At 38.6% G+C, this 22,417-nt stretch overlaps 1 protein-coding gene across 1 annotated transcript in view; it reads right to left on the minus strand.

Moving 5' to 3' along the window:
• Positions 1-1,849: 1,849 nt before the first annotated feature.
• Positions 1,850-22,417, minus strand: part of LOC150083891 (failed axon connections-like) — a 78,086-nt gene continuing 57,518 nt past the window's right edge. The window contains exons 2-5 of the mRNA XM_090375826.1: positions 19,875-20,077; positions 3,869-4,001; positions 3,579-3,716; positions 1,850-3,127 (exon numbers count right to left, since the gene is read on the minus strand). Coding sequence (XP_090231952.1) covers positions 2,747-3,127; positions 3,579-3,716; positions 3,869-4,001; positions 19,875-20,077 — 855 coding nt within the window. The 3' untranslated portion in view covers positions 1,850-2,746. The remainder of the gene's footprint in view (positions 3,128-3,578; positions 3,717-3,868; positions 4,002-19,874; positions 20,078-22,417) is intronic.

Below are 22,417 nucleotides of genomic sequence, written 5' to 3' on the forward strand. Positions count from 1 at the left end.
AGCTACAAAGTCATGCCAATTGTAGATCGAACGTCTGCTCGGTTCAGTTTTTTCGATTGGACGAAATTTTCACTTATCTTACTAGGTTTCGTTTCTTCTATCCAAAAAGTTGAATTTTGCTCTTTTTGAAATAGTGCATGTCGCCATTAACGTAAGTTCTCAAAACTTACGTTAGAGAAATCAGGCTTGAATAGAATTTTCTGGATGGTTGCTTTATATAACAGCTACAGAAGCTATATTCGCATTTTATTTCTCCGGGAAGAAGAACTTACCGAAAACTCACTTCCTCCCAAAGAAGCTCGTAAGGTTGTTTATTTTCTTGCAAGTCACCAGCGTGGAGTTTTTCTTTTAATGAATTCAGCCGTTAGTTGAATAACTCCTTACACTGGGAAAATCTCTTTCGCTGTGGTCTTTAAAAACTGGAGCATGGGGCATCCCTTTGAGCGCCATATTTGACTGGAACTCTTCAAATAGATGCACTGAAGCATGGCGTTGACACTCCACTCCGTCTCGTTAATCTCATTCCCCCGGGGCCAATGCAGTTGTTTCCTCATTTCACAGGGCGTGATGTATACGCTACAGGAGAATAAACCGTTCACCCGAAGCTAGTGTGGGGAAAGAGTAGGAGAGGCAGGGTCGTCAGAAATGAGTTGAATTAATCATGCAATTAGCCGCCTCCTGTCGCCAAACTGTCAGATGGAGAAGGCTATGGATAAAAAGAAGGGATAAAAAAGCCATGAAAAATACACACGTTGGCCAAAAAATACGAACCTTTATTCAGTATCGAATTGGGCCGCCTTTATTTCTAATAACGGCAACTGAGGCGCGCCCATTGATTCTATAAGGTGTTTTAGTGTGGTTTGATCTAATTGTAATCATTCTTCCAGCAAAATTGAAGGAAGAGGACATTGTTGCTGAATGCTCTCTCCAGGACATTTTCAATAGGGTTGAAGATCAGGTGGATGTGGAGGCCAGGGTAGATGGTAAAAATCTGTGTCATGTTCCCCGAACCATTATTGCACGATGCACTGTCATCCATAAAGTGGCCATCACCTTCATGATAAAAGTGCATCATTGCAGGGTGCAGTAGATCTGATAGAAAATTCAGGTACGTGGATGACATTCAACCTTTCATCGGTATCAACGGACCCAGTCATTGCAAACAAATATTTCCCATGACATCACCTCCAGCTGCTTGGGTTGTCATAACAAGGAAAGCAGAGTCCATCGCTTCGTAAAGTTCTTTCCACACTCCCTAAAACTACCATCAGTGCAAAACAAAATGTATCGTGATTCGTTTGACCACGACTTTCTTTCATTGTTCCACTGTCTACTCAAGACGTTCTGAGCGCCACTGAGCAGATTTTTTCTCTGCAAAAACTGACTTTCGAATAGGCAGGCGACTGCCAATTACCAATTTCTTCAATTCCTGCACATGATATGGGTTGGAATATGGCAATTCTGAGTCTGGTTGAATTCAGATGTTATTTGCTGCACACTGGATGCCCTCTTTAGAGTGCGATGGCTTCGCTCTTGAAGTATTGTTTTTCTGCCATATTTACGCCTTTGAGAAAAGAAAAATCTTTGCATCTATTTGCATTTCTTTTGCCTGTGACTATCTTAATACAAAGGTTCGTATTTTTTGGCCAGTGCGTGTACTTTTACCCTGTTTTCAGTTAAGTTGATTTCTTCTATAAATTGGAGTAACCTGATGACGTCACGTCTGCAGCCGTGGTCATCATACTAAATGATCATGTATAACTAGTGCTGCCACCTGTTGGGTGCTTTACTAAGTCAAGTTTTTGGGTGTGCGCTGTGTTGTTTCATTTGAAAAAGTCAAAACTAGTGGTTCACATGAAAGCATGCTTTTAATCACACATTGCTTTTAAGATACAAAGTTGACGAGTTAAAACTCATTTATTCCAGATGTACACAACATTTAAATATTTCCAGTGCGAATTAGCCGACAATAGAATTTATCATGTCTGCAAAGTTCACATTCTGCATAAAATTGATATGAAAATTGTAAATGCCACGATGCACTGTGCAATCACACAAAAAAACTTTTATATTTGGGTTGGGAGCGGACTTCATGAACAGGCTACGAGTAAATATGTAAACAGTGACAATATGCCGCTGGAATCTTTTTAAAACCACGATCCATTATGTGTGTGCGCGTGTGTGGATGTTTGTGTTTGTATATACGTGTGTGTTTGTGTACATGTGCGTGTGTTTGCATGTTTTTTGGACACAATGTTCAAGGCCAAAAAATGCCCATCGATCAAGATGGCCGAAAAAAAGGCAGCCATATTGACGGCGGTCCTCAAAATGATGAGATTCTCAAAAAGTGAGTGGTGTCATCGGAGTGGAAGACGACCCACGAGAGACGATGTATGTTGTTCAGAGGAGAGAGGGCAGATGAAGGATCTGGTTGGAGCAAGGGTACAACGCAGGAGTTATAATGAGCATCCATTTCACAAGCCAACTAAATGACTTACAAAAAATGTCACTGGTCACTGTTTGGAATGGAAAATGAGAATTGGAGATTTGCTTGAGCAGAAATTAAACTGAAGACGGGGAGACATGAGTTATCACGAAGCGACGAAGAAACACACTTACATCAAACACTGGATCCAACAAGTTGCTATTATATGACTCAATGATGACCAGCAGGTTGGCCACATTTGCCAGGAAGGTTGAGTCCCGACATCAAGGTTGGTTTTAGGGGACCTTTCGATTCTTATACTCACTCTTTCTTTTCGGTCTCATCTTTGGCTTTTTCTGAGCTCTCTTCTTCTGTGATCTCTTGAGGTTTATCATCTTTGTCTTCGGCCTTCTGTTTTTCTTTGTCTTCTGGTTCGATGGGTTTGTCTTTTTCCTCCTCTTTTTCTTCTTTCTTCTCTTCTTCCTCCGTCTTCTGGTCCTCTTTAATCTCTTCTACTTTCTTGGGTAGATGGGTATTCAGTTCCAGCGTCTTGCACATATCATCCCAGTCTGGCCAATACCGCTCCTTCATGCGCTCAACAAAGGAGATGAGGTTGGTGCAGTCGGATTCCAGGTACTCCTTGATCCCGCCAAATGGAACATAGATGAACTGGCATAGGTGAGCAAAGGCCACGCAATCCAACTGTAAAAATAAAGAGGATTCGTTGAAATGTATCGTATGATAAAAAAAAAACGAATCGCAGTACACGTTATGTAACAAAGCCATAGCCTCATGAATCAAATAAGAAATATTTTATGACGAAATATGTTCCTTCTTTTTTTTTTTTTTTTTTTGGCTACGTACAGTACACAACATACTACACGCGAAATCCAGATAATAATTCTTTTAATCTAGCTAAATACACTACCCTCCAAAAAGAATTCGGACATCTCTGTTTTAAAAGTCCATTGGACCTTTCTGGATAAAGTCTCTGACCGGTCAGAGTCACTTTAGCTGGACAAATTATGACGTCGATTTGTGAGTAGCAGTGAGCTCACTGTGAAACCGATGTGTCCAGATAATACTTTTGGGGAGATAGTGTATTTTGCGAAATAATATTCTGTTTTTATTATTATTATTATTCAGTACTTACAAGATGGGGTTCATCTCCAAAGAAATAGGGTTTCTCGGCCAAATATTCACTCAAGGCCTTCATGTCATTCTTTCCGAATTCATAAATCTCCTCTGCAGTGTGGCGTCCCAAGCCATGTCCAACGGCTCGTTTTACATTCTGGAGAAAGAAAAAAAAGTATTTTTTTACTTGCCGCGCATTTTTGCTTCATAAAATAGGGTGTTATGAAGAGTGGTATTAGTTCAAGCACAGATTCAAAATTTACACTTTTAAGACTCATTATTACAAGATATTTTCAAATGTGCACTTACGCTTTTAAAGCCAAGTTTGAAGAAGAATTGAAGCAATCCCTTTGGCAGTCTTGAGTTGAGAGTACGTTTAATATCGAGCTGAGCAGCTTTCAGGAATTCTCCCGGATGACTGTAGCGCCACCAACGCATCACCCTGAAAGAAATGTCTCAATTCAGAAAACAAATACATCTCAAAAATTGAATTATGTTTCTACAACGTTGATTTTCTTCGCATCTGTAAATACATTGCGCTAAGTAGTCAAGTAAAACTGTGCAGGTAGTCGCCTGCTCGCCTAAGGTGACTTAAAATAATACTTTATAAGAGAACGGTGTTAATTTTGAGACAGGTTGGTTATTGTAGGGTTTTAGGTGCATCAGCAACTTCAGCCATATTGCACCGTATACAATATGTCCCTAAATCGGTGTGTTCTGTGGTCTATTTGCTTGATGAAAAACCAGAGTTTCTGGAGGAAAAAACTATGCTACCCTATCTTGGGACCGACTAACTCAACCACGAGGGTTTTTGAGACAGACCATGTAAATGACCATTACAATTTTATCATAAAGTTAAATTCATATAAAAACTATCAAACAGAAACATAAAAAATTCCCTGTGTTGCCCGACAAATAAATAGCACTTGCTTACACCGAAACATCATACCTCTCCTACAAGAAGTGCACTGGTGTCCAAAAGTTATGCTACAGACATATTTTTTTAAAACTTAATATAATATTATAAACCCGAATATGGCGTCTTACAATACTGGTTTTGTAATGAGTATATAGACCCCCATATATGTCTTTGGTTATTTTTTTCTTGTTACGTTCACCTTATACACTGAGTGACTACTTTATTAGGTACACCTACCCTTTCCTTAAAGGTCATTAAGTAATAACATCACGTATTCGTACCATGTGATTAAAAACAGACGGGAAAATATAGGAATGCTATATGAGGTGTGGTAATAAAGTTCCTGGACTGGTGCAATAAAAGGAACACAAAGTGAAGAAGCTCAAAAATTTTAATTTAATTTAAAGTAACCACCAGCTGATTGAATGCATGCACTTCTTACACTGTTCTGAGTTTCTGAAAAGAGTCAGTAAAGGAGTCCAAAGAGATAATGCTCAATTCGGCGATTGTTTTTCTTTGTCTTCGGTATCATCCTGAAATATTGTCTGTAAATTGCGTGTGTTCTGAGGTCGATTCTCTGTTTGCTGGACAAAAAATCCGAGTTTCCGGGAGAAAAAAACCATGCTACCCTCGCCTGAGACCGACTAGCTCAGCCACGATATGAAAAAGGTCCAGAAAAATTCCTCCTATCACTGACGTGACTCGAACTTAGATCTTTTTCACCCGGTGTGGGGAGGACGGCGATCCTACCAACTCTGCTATCCACAAGGGCACTAGATTCCAATCCTGTCAACAAAAAACAAGAAGGTCGGTGTGGGTTCAGGAACACTAACGCTGGACAGTAGAAAATTGAAAAAATGTTGCCTGGATTGACGAATCCAGGTTCTTGCCACTTTATTAAGTAGGTGTACCTAATAAAGGATCATTCAGTAATCCACGTTCTTCATCACTGGTGTCTAAATACTTTATGCGATTGACGTATTTTGCTTCCTTCATCAGCCCTATACTTTTGAACAGTCTCTGTGTATCAGGTACAGCTATACATAGAGGATATTTAAATTTTAGCCGTCTACATTAATTCCTTTGAACGATTATCCTCTTCACTTATTTTCCTTCTATTTCCATTCACAACAAACAAACAGTTCAGAGTCGTCATTTTGAGGAAAGGTAATGACTCCAAAATATCACTTGGGGGCGTTGACCTTAAAACATTTCCTTCCTCACCAAAAACACTTTTTTATGCGAAAAGTTCCTTCAATTTTGTGTCTTCAAAGGAGTTGACAGGTCGATTATAAAGTAACAGAATATCTTCTCAGATTGTCGCTTCCACGTGTCCCAGTTAACATGATTATACCATCAATCTCCTGATAGTGCGCCGCGTAAACTTCATCTTTAAACATTAAACCGAATACGATGGAGACTCATGATGTCGATACAGACTCATTCATGATTTTTTCCTTTGGCAAAGTGTCGTTAGAGGAAAACCAAATCTAAATAAATCAAAGTAAATACAATAATGGCTGAATGGTGACTCACATGATCTTGATTGAACATTTTTATTTACCTTAATGCTAAATTTACCTTAATTTGTTACAGTACAGTACTATTAACTGAACTGTGTGTGTGTGTGTGTGTGTGTGTGTGTGTGTGTGTGTGTGTGTGTGTGTGTGTGTGTTAAGCATTGAGGCAACTAAGGTTATGAGGGGTTAGTACATTGCGTATTTAATTTGCGTATATTCTGTGTTTTTTTGGTGGATGAAAAAACATAAGCTTCCTGGAGAAAAAATTACTTGGCAAGTCAAATATAAATCAAAATCCTTCGTCTATGTACTAAAAAGTAAAATATATTAGTTTCTTTAAACTGTATTTAAGATTGGGAAGGAGGCTCAAGAATTTCTGAAAAGAAAGAAATCAGTTCGCTGGTCCAACTTCCATTTTAAAACAATACGAAAATGGGCAGCATTGGTCCTTTTTTATGAGGAAAAACCAGTGAAGTCATGGAGAAGGCAGATGGCGAAAACGCTGTCACATCCCGACTTCTTGTGGATACGCAAGCTACGGAGCAATTCAGTTACCTCCCCAATATTGTGGACGTGACCACGGATGAGAAGAATCATCGACGCGTCGGGATCGTAGCCATCCTTTTACGGTTCCTTCCCCGTGGCAAAGTGGATCTGGCCGTCTGGAGGCAACTCACAGAACTATCGATTGCACACCGACGTTGCTGTAGACAAGACGGCGGCGAATTCTCGCGCATCCTCCCCTTCGCCCCTCGTAGCAACTCTCCTCTGTTTAAAGCCAATTACGGCATACGATTCTCAGCGACGATGGAGATTTTTTAATGAGCGGCATGGAGGCTTTAATAAGTCAAGTTCAGTATGCAAACAGTCTCATGGAATGCTGTGTGATGAGAGCCTACTTCACTGTTCAAAAGGGCATGGGATGTGCGTTGGTCACATCTCCCACAGGTGGCGTGAAGAGGGTTCATCAGACAGTTAGTACTCCATTTTGACCTAGGAGGAATGTATCGTGCTGAACTTTTAACTCAATCAAGTACAACCCTTCGCAGTATTTTGCATCAAATTTAATCATCGAAAAATGAGGTAGTCTCTTAATAGGTATTATAGATATAATTTGCGGCCTTTTAAATAGGTGTAACCTATGACCTTTTCATAGGTATTATAGGTATTTGTTGTATATAATAAGTAGATGGGCAGTATTTTAATAGGTGTTATAGGTAAACAGGCAGTTTTAATAGGTATTACAGGTGACCGTTTAATAGTTATTAATAGGTGTTCGGAAACTGAAAGAGTATCTCGTGAGGACTGTTTCCTCTAATATGATTTATCCTCATGTTTGAGGATAGTGGAAGTGCACTGTCCTCAAATATGTGTTGGGACACTAAAATGAAAAAAACATGCGGTTAGAATAAAATGAAATTTTTAATATCGAGTATGACCCCATAGCCGAGTGGTCAAATGCGGGAGTGCAGTAGCACACGCTCTTTGAGTAGACCGGGGTTCAAGCCCCTGACTGCTGAATACGGTCGATCTGTCAACCCACACTGAACCAGCGTGGCAGATTATGGTCCATTTTCCCTCAGCATGAATTGTTGAGGAGGCTTCCATCTTGCAGTGGGTTGATAATGGCTGCACTTTACTTTATGACCCCATAGGCTTTAATGATATCATTGACCATTTGGGTAATACTGTCTATAGATTTTTGTTATTTGGGTGCTGGAATCTTTTTCCACTCCCCATAAGGCTGCAACTAGTTCTCTGGCTGAACTAGGACTTCTGTTCTGGCTCCCAACTGTCGTTAAAAACATTATAAACATATTCAGTTATAAATTCAATTCAGATGTCTCTAGGCTAGAAATAGACCAGATGTTGTTGTAATATGGATTTTATGAGCATCAGCGACTAAGACCATATTGCTCCGTATAAATTGCGTGTGTACTGAGGTCGAGTTTCTGTTTGCTGGACAAAGAACCCAAGTTTCCGGGAGAAAAACCATACATCCTCACCTCAGACCGAGTAACTCAGCCAAGTTGTGATAAAGGTCCATAAAAATTCCTCACGTCATCGATTGGACTCGAGCTCGGGTATTTACCACCCGATGTGGGGGAGGAAAGTAATCCTACTAATCGTGCTACCCACAAGAGTCAAACAAACCAAAGACAGCCAGATATGATTTCGGCTGGTCCTTATTCTGTCAATGTGAATTAGCTCATTATCAGTTTGGGTGTGGCATTTTTTCTGCTATGAGAATGAGAGGGACCCAGGTCCTTTTTTCGTCTTTCTGTTCCTCTCCACACCGTGGAAAAGACCTGAATTCGAATCCCATCAATGACCCGAGGAATTTTTACTAGCCTGTTTCACAACGTGACTGAGTTAGTTAGTCTCAATGAGGACAGCATAGTTTTTATTCTTCCCGAAACTCTGGTGTTTTGTCCATCAAATCGACCATAGAACATATACAATTTACAGATATAATATATATGCGCAATATGGTCTCAGTTGCTGATGCTCCTAAAACCTACAACAACAACAACAATAAAAACAGCAGCAGCAACAAGTACAACAACATTCTGTTCGATCTGCAGATGGAACAGAATTTGCACAAACCACCGGTGGCGCCTTCCACAAAACACCATGTTCCATTTGCCTGTCACTGAGGGCTCGTGCCATTTTACTTCTAAGTAGTAGTTCCTTCTACTTGTCATGTGTCTTCTGAAGTTAACCATTACTTCCCAGGAGAAAGGTGTCCAACGAATGTGGATAATAGTGTACATGATATAAGAGAAAAACATTTTAATATTATATTTCAAAAATGATAATATATCCCCTCTATATATTGCATTTTATTTTAATTAGAAAATTTCTGTAACTAGAATATAATGCTCATTATAAAAAGGAAAAATACAAAAGAAAAGAAAAGTGCCCTGAAAATCGATATCAGCCTATTTTACCAGCCCTTGTACATTACAATTGCAGAGCTAGTTGTCACCACTGTTTAAAATTGTGACCAGGTGGCGCTACGCTACCAATCGGGCTGCTCATAAAAATATATTCAGTTCCATCTGTCTCCAAATTGCCTGCTAGTAAAAGTACTACCTTATACGTTTAAAAAGTTAATCTATCGCTTCTTCCATTCTCTTTTGGTAGCGTTCGTAGTTTTTATTATCTGATCGCCCCTTCTTCCCCCTTCAAGGATGTCGGTTACCTTGTTCATTATTAACAACTCCACTGGCAACCGCACACGCTTTTAATGACAACCATAAAAACTTTACACCCATCGTTCGTCACATTATTCAAACAAGGATTTTTATCGGAAGACATATGCTAATTTACTTACTTCGATGTTTCCGATGCGAAGTGAAGTCATGATTCCTGAACATTGCAAAAAATATTTTTTTCCATGCAGTGCATTTTAAAAGCGCCATTTTTTTTTTAAATAATCCAACTTTTTTGAGAAACAACTGAAAAGCGTGGACGCAAGTTTTCCTTTTTAATAAACTCTATTTTTTTCTGAAGTATATTAATTCTGACTAAATTATATTTAAAAAGCGCGTTTACAATTAATTTTATTTCCACATATAAAAAAAAAACAGTAAATTTATTTATATACATGTATTTACTTAAATCAAATTCTAAATCAGTTATAATGTAAATACATGTGCTGCCACCTGATGGAACAACAAGAAGATTGTCCAATCTGACCACGTGTAAAAATAGCATATATTTAATTAAATATCAAACTTTAAATCAATTATAATCGAAATAGCATGTGCTGCCACCTGACGGAATAACGAGAAGATTGTTCAACTGAAATTGAATGATTCGATTACTATGGCAACAACTTTTAGTTAATACCGTTGCAAAAGAAACTGAAAAGGAAACTGTCAATCGCTGACGTCACAGCGCGTGCAGCTCTTTATAGGACATTACACTTAAAAGACGTCAATGTACCATCACGTGACTACAGGAAATGATTTCATTTCCTGTGAAAAATTCTGTAAACTGTGAAATTTTGTTTTTATTGAATTTATTATATACAAAAATAGCCAATCATAAATAAATAAATTATTATATATTTTTGGTGAAAATCGGAAGGAAGTTTTGATAAATAAAATAAAAATTTACTGTGCTTTATTTATTATTAATTTAATGAATAAAATTTTCATAAAATTCTACAACCCTCAGTTCCTTCCCCTTCTCCCACACAAAAAAACAAGACATACTGTTACACAAATCCTGCCTCCAACTGAACATTATTTGAAGTTTTACTAAACGCTCTTTGAGTACAATATAGGATCTTTCAACCATTGAAGCAGGGCGAATCCGAAGGGGGAGGGGGGGGGGAATTGTCGGGCTTCAGTCTTCCCCAAAGAGACTCGATCAAAGGTCAGAGCTCTGACCTTTGATCGAGTATTAAAATGACGAATTTTAAAATGGCGTATTAAAAATACTCTTATGACGTCACTACGTGTGTGCTTCGTTTGGTGATATTGTACATTGCACTCACGCTCTGTGAATATCGAACACGTGGTTAACAGTCGTCTGCTCCTTCCTTCAATAGGCATGCGTGGTTTTATGCAGCGTTCGAATTCAATGAAAAAGGCGGAAATAAACTTAAAATTTTTAAGGAAACTGTCTCAAATGTCTTAACTTTTTAAGGAAACTGTTCCACGCCTACCGTTAATAATATTAGTACTTAAAATTCTAGTGTTTTGCTAATAAGAACAGGCTCGACCTACTGCAGTTAGCACTATTTCTTCCAGTGGTAAACTATTTTCCCTATTCAGTCTCCTGCTTTTAGGGTTATGATGTTTGTTAGAGCGTGCATACATGCACCACTACCATCACGATGGGCTGTAGTCAGCTGCAAGCCGCCCTTCCGGAAGAAAAAACCTCGGGGACTACAGTGACTCGCTCCGACTTCCCCAGTTCATTTCTACCCGATGACTCACCACTTCAGTGAAAATTAGTGACGCATGCGCAGATAAGCGTTGCGAGCCTCTCACTAGGTTTTGTTCACACAGGAAGTATGCAGTTGGCAAATTATGACTATTGGCAGGCCAAGGTCGTTCGAAACGCGATAAAAAAAAGTGAGGTTACGCGTACTTGGAAGGAAATACGACAAATGTGTGAAGAAAATTTGTGTCAAAATGACAAAGTAGAACATTCCAATAGAAATTATTGTTTGTTTGTCTGTCTATAAAGTTGTTAATCTGACACCCGTGTCCCACTTCAGTCTGTCTATTCCTCACAATCATAATAGAACACTGTGACTGTATTTATTTTCGCGATATGCTGTCCAAATTAGCCAAGGCATTTTGTTTAAACTCTACCGATGTAGAGTTTAAACAAAATGCCGATATCCATTGGTGAAGATATCACCAATGGATATCGGCAATTATAGAGTTCATACTGGTATCATAAATTTCCCTGCAGAAAGAAAAACACGAAGAGGGACCTGGCCTCCTGCTAGCATCAAGGTTGTTCAGGATTCTTCTGATCTTTTCTGTCAGAAAACTAAGGGAATGACTGTCGTGTATACAAGAAGCAAGTTATCTAGTAGGTAAATGAACAAGGTCGTATAAAGTCATTCATCAAAACGAAAGTCACCTGGAGTTATGAATACTCGCAAAGGAAAGATGACTTCACTGTTACGAAAATCAAGGCCCTCGTGGGTAGCACAGTTGGTAGGATTGCCATCCTCCCCACACCGGGTGGAAAAGACCTGAGTTCGGTCGTTGGCAATTTTTTATGGGCTTCTTTTCACCGTCAACGACTGGGTAAAAAAAACAGACAAACTGACTAGAGAACTCGCAGAATTTATAGACAAGGCTTAGTTTACTAAGGCCTTAATTGGATTTCCACAAATATTAAAACAACCAACCTTAGGGCATACTGAGCAGTATATAATGTCTGTAAAGCGTGTGTGTTCTATGGTCTATTTGCTGTTTTCTGGATGTAAAACCCGAGTTGGCAGGAATGAAAAACAAACATACTACCCTCGCCAGAGACTCACTAACTCAGCTATGTTGTGAAAAAGGTCCATAAAAAATTCTTCCATCATTCACCGGATTCGAACTCAAGTCTTTTCCACCCGGTATGAGGTGAACGGTAATCATACCAAAGCTACCCACGACGGCGTTTGTAACACTAAATTGGAATTTTTCGCCATGTTTGGCCCTTTAGTAGATAATTTTGTTCAATTAATTGAAGTATGGTTCATGAAACCAACAAGTATCTTCTTGTAACTTCTCAACCTTCAACCTATGCACGGTACTAAGTACTAATACCTCTCGTGCTAGGGGTTAAATTTTAGGTATGCTTACATATGACAAGTTTGCCTGGCATAAGACATGAAATAGTCACATAATCAGGCAGACCCTAGAATTTAGGAATCCGGGACGCAAAAACTTTATATTGAGACCACTCAGTGCTTCTTGCCGCGTGTGGGATATCTCCCTTTTGTTTGGATTGAGGACCTTTTCAATCGGGCACCTTGGTTGCGTTTCATCCCTGCATCCTTCTCTAAGGAGGCGTAGAGGGTGCAATGCAACTGAAAGTATAATCTATCGTTGCCCACCTAGAAATATTCGTTCTGTTAGCGAAAATGTGCTATGCGATTTTTTTTTGGAATGAGAAATTAAAAGAACAGAACTGGTTCGAGTTCTGTGTCAAACATTATAAGCATCTTCTGCAACTGGAGATATTTAATGAAAAGCGCAAACAGAATTGGTTTTCTCGCAAGGAAAAAACCAAGCAACATGTTGGCCACATGTTTTTCAATAAGACATGGGATTTTATCTCCATTTACCCTGTGACTCAGGGTGTAAATTAAATACTAGAAAGCAAGTGAGGTTTCAAAACAACTGCAATTCTCTGACAGTCCATTGAACACTGGGAACAACTAAAGAAGATAAAACCGCCAGCATCGATGACCATAGGAGTCCTCTGTGGCACTAATGGAAATCCATTACGTCTGAAAGACTGTCGTTCGAGAATAACGCATGCGCAGTAAATGCCGTGGTGTTTAACTACTCGGCCGCGTGAAATGGATTTTAAAAGTTGCGGGGTGCCGTTTGAAGTAACAAGCCAGAGTTCATGGCAAACCGATCGCCTTACAACAGTTGCAACGCTAATTACAGACGCGTGACACAGACCGCTACTGCTCTGCACGGTACTGTCAACGATCGCTTTCAAGGCCACATCGCACAAATATCGACTGGAAACGAATTCCTGCGCTGTGTTCGGTCTCGTTCTTCAGATAAAAGTGGAATTACAGACTGAAACGCCATTGCTTCAAAGATCCAACAGCCTTTAAATAATTTAGGCTTTTAAAATTGCCTGATTTTAATTTTGAACACATTTTAGCTATTCGTCTGCTTAGAGTACTCTAAGCAAAAGATATATTTCTTTGAGGTTCAAATCTTTTGGCATATACAATTTGGTAGCAATTGTCAGTTCTTTTGCCTCGTTAAATTCATTGGTATTCCAATAACGGCGTTTTTTGGCGGTTTCGTTACATATGTGAGCTCATTACCTTCATCATGTTCATCCATCTGTCTGTCTGTCAGTCCGCATGTAATAAGTCATCTCCTAATGGCCAAATTTCAATGGACAAATCTTTCTAAAAGACCCAAATATAAGCTTTGGGTCTTTTAGAAAGATTTGTCAGGCCATTCCAAATTTCACTAAAATCGGACAAATAGAAATCAGACAATTATTATTGATTCCCCCCCCCCCCCTTATACATATCATAGACTATCCATATACGATATATTGAAGAAGACAAGCAGGATGCTAGCATCCTACTTTTCTTCTAACTCTTGTAGCTGAAACACTGGATATTATGTCGTGCGCTGATTGGAATTGAATTGGATTTGAATGTGCAATATAGTGGATGCGCAGAAACGAAATGTTATCGATTCTCACATAAAAACTGTTGTGGGTTTGAGAAGTTTGTATATTTTAGCAGTTTAATAAATACATAAATTATGAATTATTATTCTTTATATTTAATCAGGGTGGAAACGTTAAATACGTGTTATATTTAAATTATTAAAATCGAGGAGGATATACGTAAAGCACATTACGAAAGCGTTAACAGCATAATGGTATAATTCATTAAATCACAGAGCCTGAAATACGTGTGTTGCATTTCACGCATTGTGATTAACAATGTATTACAAAACGTGAAGTGAATATTATTGTGAGGTATATGCAGTAAAGTGAAACAATTAATTTTGAATATTATCAATTAGTAATTATTCAACCACTGCTCATCTCAGTTGTCCAAATTATTCACTGTATGATTCCCTTCGCTTCAAAGATGGTACCTGTGCATATGTATGCTCTGATATTACCCGTCAGAGACTTGGTAATTTGGAATCTCCTCTTTTCGATCTTCTTTGGATTAAAATCTCTTTATCCTAATCTGTCAAATTCATCTGGTGCTCTATCAATCTCCCAACTCCACTAATAACTCTAGTAGTCGTGACTTCTTTTCTTCGAAACTTGACTATCCAATCTGACTTTCCAAACAGATAGGTAATTTTCCATGGCGAGTTTAGCGTTCACAACCGCAGCTGGCTTCAGTTTTCTAGTTACACGGACCCAGCTGGTCGAGATGCTGAGGTTTTTGCAATTATTAATGACCTCACATAGATTGTTCATTTACCTACCAGAATACCAGACAATCCTAACCAAACAGCCAAAAAAACTCTTGACTTTTTTTCTCCGAACAACCCTTCCAAGTACACGTGACGTGAGTAGTCCTCTAGGCACCTCAGATGACAATTTGGTGATAGTCTCTTCTCGAATGGAGCTTTTCTCTCGTGGCCATTCTCAGCCTAGTGTTGTTTGGTATTACAAGGACGCAAAATGGGATGATCTGGGAAATTTCTATTCTTCTTTCTTTGGTTGGATTACTATTTTAAATCTTCTGATGTCATTGTTTGCTTAGATCGTGTCAGTGAAGTTATTCTTGCATGATGAAATCCTTTATTCCACTCTACATCTTAAAATCTCGTCCTTTATTTAAATTCTTATTCAAGATTAGAATGTTGCATATCGCAATTGGCTTGCATCCAAATCTCGAGATTCGTTTTCTGCTTACACCAAAACCCGCAACAATTGTACAGCAGTTATTAATCAGTCCAAACTGGATTTTGAACTGGCTAAGAATAGAAAACTTGGTTCTTGTCCAAACGGTAGTCGAGTATTCTCGTATCTTTCCAAAGCTATTGGTCGCAACTTTTTTCCATGTCTACTCCCACGTCTATTAAAACCTGGTGGTTCTATTGCCACCCCAGCCAAAGATAATCTAGGCTCCATTCAATGTCTCCTGCGGTCTTTCATCAAAAGGATGTCAGAAAAAATTTTAACAATCCAAGGAACAGGCTAAGTTCTAGGTCCTGATGGTATTTACCCACGGGTTCCCAAAACCTTTGCTCCTGAGCTTATCCGTGTTCTGTGTTGTCTTTTTAGGCCCTTTTATATCATTAGTGTTTTTCCTTCTGCTTAGTAATTTGCTCATATCCAGCCAGTTTCTAAAAAAGGGTGAAAAATCTCTCCCACCCAATTATCGTTGACGATTAATGGATTTCTCTATTAACTGTCAACTCCTAAACTATCTCGAAACCTTTCATCTGATCAATGATTGCCAATATGGATTCCGTCAGTGTCAATCCACTGGTGATATACTGGCTTATGTAACCCATCTATGTAAAAATTCAATAAAAATGTTTGGTGAAACTCAAGCAGTTGTTCTTGACATTTCAAAGGCTCTTCTTGATCACGTTTGGCATAAAGCTCTTCTAAATAAACTCTCATCTTATGGATTGCCAACGGTTTTTGTAATTGGGTATCCAGTTTTCTCTAATCACTCACTGCGGTTCATGGAATCTCCCACTCTTTTCGTTTTGTATATTAAGGGCCTTCTTCTATTGATTGGAAATTCTATCTATAACCTTACTGATGATAACAAATTGCATTCCCCTTCCAGTACGCACAGAAAACAGGACAATGAAAGATGACACCCTATATCCGTACAGTAAATTGGGTCACCATAATTTAAGTCCCACCTCTGGGCAGGCTCTCTGCCTACTTAAGAAATGAATGAATGTATCGCATTTACATTTGGAAGCTGAATGTTTCAAAGAGTGCAAAAGAAACATGCTGAAGATGACTTTTGTGCTTTTTGGCGATCCGGAACTTCCACTCTGTATTCAATTTCACCAAGGTTAGTGTTTCGGGTAGTAGATTCGAGTTCCAAGGCTTCCGAATGGTCAAATGCGAGGGAGCAGTGGTAAACGCCTTTAAGTTGACCATGGTTCTAGCCGACTCACTGGTAAATAAAATATCGTTCTTGTATCCTGCATTTTGTAGACTTTCTCGTTTGTAGACTCTTAATCATTGGATGAGAAACCAAATTCATGTTGAAATCTGCGCACAATACACTGATGCCTCATAATGTTATTTACTTTGGCTTAAATACAAAGTACCAAGGTGATACCTCAGCGTTTGACAAATAAATAATGTCATTCAACATGTCTGACATACTATGCCTCACTCTTTGAGCACTGCCAACACAATTTCCCAGAAATTCAGCGACAACCTTAGTCCCTCTGGTGGCGGTCTCTGGAACTAAACTTTCTCCCAGAAACCTGTTTATATGGGAATATAAAACTATAAATTTTATTGGCAAAAATTGAAGAGTCATGGATACCTTTTTTATCACGGGTATAAATTTATAATTAAAATAATTGTATATAAAAAAAAATAAGAACTACTGAAACTGGAATTGTCTTTCTTCCAAACGCTAAATTTATTTAGCGATTGATTGGCTTATTATTTATTTATTACATTTATTGTATTATTTATTTATATAAGAAATTATTAATTATTAACAATTTACTATAAAAATTTTATTACCTAAAATAATTTAAATACTAACAACGCGTCTTGAGTACGAAACTAATATCATATTGCTTTTGGTTGGCAGCATCATAACGGAGTTAAAAGAGCCATATCCTGTTTTATCTTTGAAGTATCGCTGTAAAGGCAAGTGCCGACAGTAAATCCCCCGTTGTGGAAGCATTTGACGACTTTATTAGCCGGCAACGTTTCGTGTTCGCCACATTCATCAGTATCGATTTGTGCCGAGGCCAATGAATAGTAACGTTAAGCCTAACGTGGCCAATGAATGTTTGTTAAAGCGTGAAAATATTAAAGCGTAATTACGAAATTTATTATATTCCTACGGTTCTTTTCGAAATGCGAGCAGTAGTACTTTGACGTGCAGCTCATGACGTCAAAAAAATCGTTGCTGCCCTTGACTTCGAGTTCTTTGACAGCGCATAGTTTAATGATCGATTATTCTATGATAGAACATTCGCTCGGTCACACTGAAAGGCGAAAATGTGTTTTATTTATTTACTTGTATTGGAAATTGTTTGCGAGCGCCACCTAACATCGAAACTACACTACTTATTAATTTAATAATAATATCTTTAAATGTTTGAATTTTCGTTGTTTTTTTTTTTTTTTAAGAATAATATTATTTATTATTATATAAAAGTTCGATTCACAACTGGTTAAGGATTCTTATTCATTCGGTCTCAAGAACTGAATTATATATATAAATATATATAATAATCGGCAAATAATATCTAGAAATACAAAAATACAAAATACACTATAATAATAATAAAATGCAATAAAAATACAAAACACTATAATAAAAATATTTTTTTTATAATAATAATATCCACCAACACCACCCGAAGTCAGTCATGGAAAGACTGACAATAGCTCGGAAAGGAGGTGTGACACACCTCACCCAGCAACAGCAGATAGCGATAGTTAACCTGAAGGATTACTTCCATTAAAACACAGCAGCACTCTTACCAGGCCATAAGGAAGATAGACCATTGGCATGAGAGGACTTCTCGCTTCAACCTAAGCGAGAAGTCCCCTCATTCCCAGACAGCGTAAATGAAGCTAGAAAGATGAGCAAAGAAGACACTCCATGGTAGACACTACAGTGACCTCCACCAAGATAACTTAGATAAAATGTCTTTCAATGCATGGCTCACGGGCGAGACGATCTTCCCCTGAGACTGAATGAGTCATGCTCGCCACACATGACCAGGTAATCAACATCAGAAACTATAGAAAATACAAAATACATCGACAAGGAACTCGGAGTGTCAGATGACACCATGTCGACGATGCCATCCGACCTTAGAAACGATCTAGCACGTCACCACCGGATGTAAGGTGATCATCCAGACGGAGTACACTCGTAGACATGACCAGGTAGCCAGGATAATACATTAGAAGCTAGCGAGGCCAGATAATGCGTAAAGTACGAACAACAGACAGTACTAGAGACCCCAACCCACAAGCTGTACTCGGACCGCGCCATAATAACGGATAAGACGATTCCCGCACAACAGACCGGACATAACCCTTGAGGAACTTGTCGATAAGAAGGAAAAGGCTACCTGTCTGGTTGACATAGCGGTGCCTAGCACACTGCAAACTCTCCTCGCTTAGATTGAGTGGGGTATGCCACTTGTCCATCTTCCTTATGGTTTGGTAGAGTGGTGTAGTGTTTTTCTGGAAGTAATCCTTCAGGTTAGCTATCGACTGAACTCCAGAAAACCCACGAGAAAAGATCAGGAAGGTCAGAGACCCTACATAACAGCTTAGCAGCAACAGGTCTCCCAGAGAACACCTACAAGGAACTTCAGAAAGTCGCAATTCTGAACACTAACAGCAACACCAGACATAACCACCCCGTGCACTTTGTACCAGTACCCGTCACGGGGTGGAACCCACCATCAAGAAGAAATAGTATAGTAATAATATTAATAATAATAATAAATGTATTATACTATATTATAATATACACTCTGCTGCCTCTTTATTAGGTACACTCCTGCTATGCACACAAATGGTTTGTCCCACAACGTTGCAAGTCACATGACCACAGTTGTGGATATAAATGCAGCAGAACCTTTCTAGTATCAGTTAAGCGTACAAACCGTAGCAAAAATGAGGAAAAGGAGTGATCTAACGGACTTCGAACGTGACATGGTAGTAGGTGCAAGACGTGCTGGACAAAGCATCTCTGAAACGGCAGTTCTCAGAACTTTTCACGCACCACAGTTTCAAGGGTGTATCAAGAATGGTGCAACGAACAAAAAACATCCTCTCAACGGTACTCCTGTGGAAGAAAATCGCTGGTTGATGAGAGGTCAGAGGAGGATGGCTAGAACTGTGCAAGCAAACAGACGGGCCACATCGCGTACCTTTGTTATCAATGAAGAACAAGAGAGCACGCCTCTTGTGGGCACAGCAACACTAACACTGGAAAACAGTTGTTTGGTCTGACGAGTGAAGTTCCTGGTGCATCATGTTGATGGAAGGCTTAGAATTTGGCGAAAACAACATGAATCCATGGACCCGTCATGTCTGACAACTACTGTGCAAGGTGGTGGGGACAGTATTATGGTTTTGGCACACATTAGGTCCATTGATACCCATAGATTCTTAAGAAAATGATCTTTGATTTCGACTATTAGAGCTTGTTTAATCTCTAATAATGTTGCCAAGAGGTTGATAGAGGTTGAACTTTCTTGTAGGTTGAAATAATTATTTAATCGAGAAGGGTTAAGTCAAGGTACCTTTGCACCTTACAATAAAGATCATATTTATTTAATACTAAACAATTCTCAAGTTATATCATATGGTATTTATTATATTATAATTTTTATATAATTTATTTCGTTTTTAACAGCACTGTGTTAAAGTTTAATGGAGTGATCTATAAAATTTCATTCTATTTAGGAATATATGAAGATTGGTAACTTACCAGCTGGTGTGATTATTGAGCATGGAAATAAAAGCATGGCTGACATTCTTTTGGTCCGCAGAAAGATCTTCATCAAGCTCTTTACCGAACTGTTTTCCCAACTCTTTAATGATGATGTCGGAATCTGCTATTTCAATACCATTCACTTCGATAAAAGGTAGCTGCCCCTTCTTGGACTTGTACTTCATCTTATGATCTACATTCTGCAAATGAAAATAAGAAACACAAATGATGAATACTTCGTCTAATCATCTTTCATAAAGCATATTTTGTTTCAACTGCATTAGTTAAAACAACGAATGAGCTGATGGAGGTTAATTGAACAAACTCCAGTCATTACAAGTGGATACCAAGGAAGAAATTGAGAGTGGTTTTCACATCGATGATTCGCCCACCATATCTGGTGACAGCTCTTTTATTAAACTATAGTGATGGTGCGTGACATGTATGTTGCAATCTAGCGTGGAAAACCTCAATGTACTTTTGGGGAGGGAGAGACAGAGATAAGCAGTAGCTACACGTGATCGATCAAAGCACGCAAAAATACGATAGAAAGAATCTCATCTCGGATAGGTTGCAGCTTATATCGGATTACAAGGTGGTATGTGTGATGCGATACTCGTCATTTTTCTTGTCCAAGAACGTATCTTTCTTTGTTTTATCACTTCAAGTACACAAAATACTATTACGCAATCAGTAGAGTGGGTGGCCGTTTGAATGTCCCAATATCAAGAAAATTAGCAATTACAATAAGCCTTCAATCCTCTGCTTTATTCCTGGATTACTTAATCCTAATCACGACCAGGAGTGACTGTGGTATCGCGGTTCATCAAATATATAGAATTTCCAAGAACGCAAATACTCCTGCTATCGTCCTCGTGGGTGGCACAGTTGGTTGAATCGCTGTTTCCCCCCCCCCCCATACGGGGTGGAAAAGACCTGAGTTCGATGATGTGAGGAATTTTTATGGGCCTTTTTCACAATTTGGCTGACTTAGTCAGTCTCAGGCAGCATGTTTTTTTTTTTTTCTCTCTCTCTCTCTCTGGTTTTTCGTCCAGCAAACAAAAAATCGACCTCAGAACACATGCAATTTACACAGAGCAACATGGCCTTAGTTGCTGATGCTCCTAAACCCTACTACAACTACTCCTGCTAGCAACTGAACAATTTATGCAAGTCTGTATTGCATATAACTATAATAAATTCCAAATTTACCCTACTGCTCTCTAGTGAATATTATTAACAGCATATAGATTTGGTGTGATTTAATTTATCTGGAAGTTGGGTTGTTTGAAATTACTGCGAAGGATATTAACTACTTTGCATAAACATATCTCGATAATTACAAATACCTCGTGACATTTGGCAGGATAGTGTATATTGTAAGGCTTGTTTTTTGGGATGGATTAGCCGTACTTAAAAGGCTTCAAAGAAATTCGAACTTCAATCCGTACAAAAAAGAGTGACAAGTCATAATCGGAGACAGAAGTCATTTAGCAATAACTTAATGGAAAAGGATTTCTTTAAATCATGAAACGCTACACGCCTTTTTAAGTAGTTGAAGAGATGTATAATTGTATTATATTATATTAATTTTTCTAGAGGTGGACATATCAACGGAAGATAATAATAAGCTCGAATTTATATATTCAATCTAACAGAATATACACTATATTGCCAAAACTAACCGGATGCACCTGCATGTTTCAAAGAACTTGTTATTCATACAGTATTTAACTGAATCTTTGTTATTGTTGTAGAGTTTTAGGAGCATCAGCGACTAAGACTATATTGCTCCGTGTATATTATCTGTAAATTGCATGTGTTCTGTGGTCGATTTTATGTTTGCTGGAAGAAAAACCAGAGTTTCAGGGAGAAAAAACCATGCTAGCCTCGCCTGAGACCGACCAACTCAGCCTCGTTGTGAAAAAAGGCCTATAAAAATTCCTCACGTCATCGACGGGACTCGAACTGAGCTTTTTTCCACCCAATGTGGGGAGGACGGCGATCCTACCAACTGTGCTACCCACGATGGCCGAAATCTTTGTTAGTACACTCCAAACCAATTTTTGATAACAGAAAGGTGGTATTTTTGTCTGTTCCTCGTTCAACACAGTTAAAAACAATTTAAAATATTCAAAACAGCTACTCATTGCGGGAGTGTTGGCTTGGCCCGAAGCTGATATTCCAGTTAGTCCCAAAAGTTGTTCAGTGGGATTAAGGTCGAGGCTCTGGGCAGCCAGTGATCACACTGCACAATCTGTAATGACTTGGTTTGAAGCGCTGATGTCTTCAAACCAGGTCATTACAGATTGTACAGTGTGATATAGCATTGTCAACACTTTTGGAAATACTGAATTTAGGACAATCAGATTTGCGACGTCACAGTTTACAATGGACCATGCATTCTTCATGTATTATATGGGTTCGAATCCGCAACATCCTTACTTGTGTCCGCACATGTAAACTACAAAAATATGGCTGACCCTAATAATTTCTAATTATTTTAACATACAGATTTTGAAACTCGAATCAATATCCCA

Source organism: Mastigoproctus giganteus, chromosome 6 (genome assembly GCF_048544385.1).
Source record: "Mastigoproctus giganteus isolate SK-2022 chromosome 6, ASM4854438v1, whole genome shotgun sequence".
NCBI classification, from domain to species: domain Eukaryota; kingdom Metazoa; phylum Arthropoda; class Arachnida; order Uropygi; family Thelyphonidae; genus Mastigoproctus; species Mastigoproctus giganteus.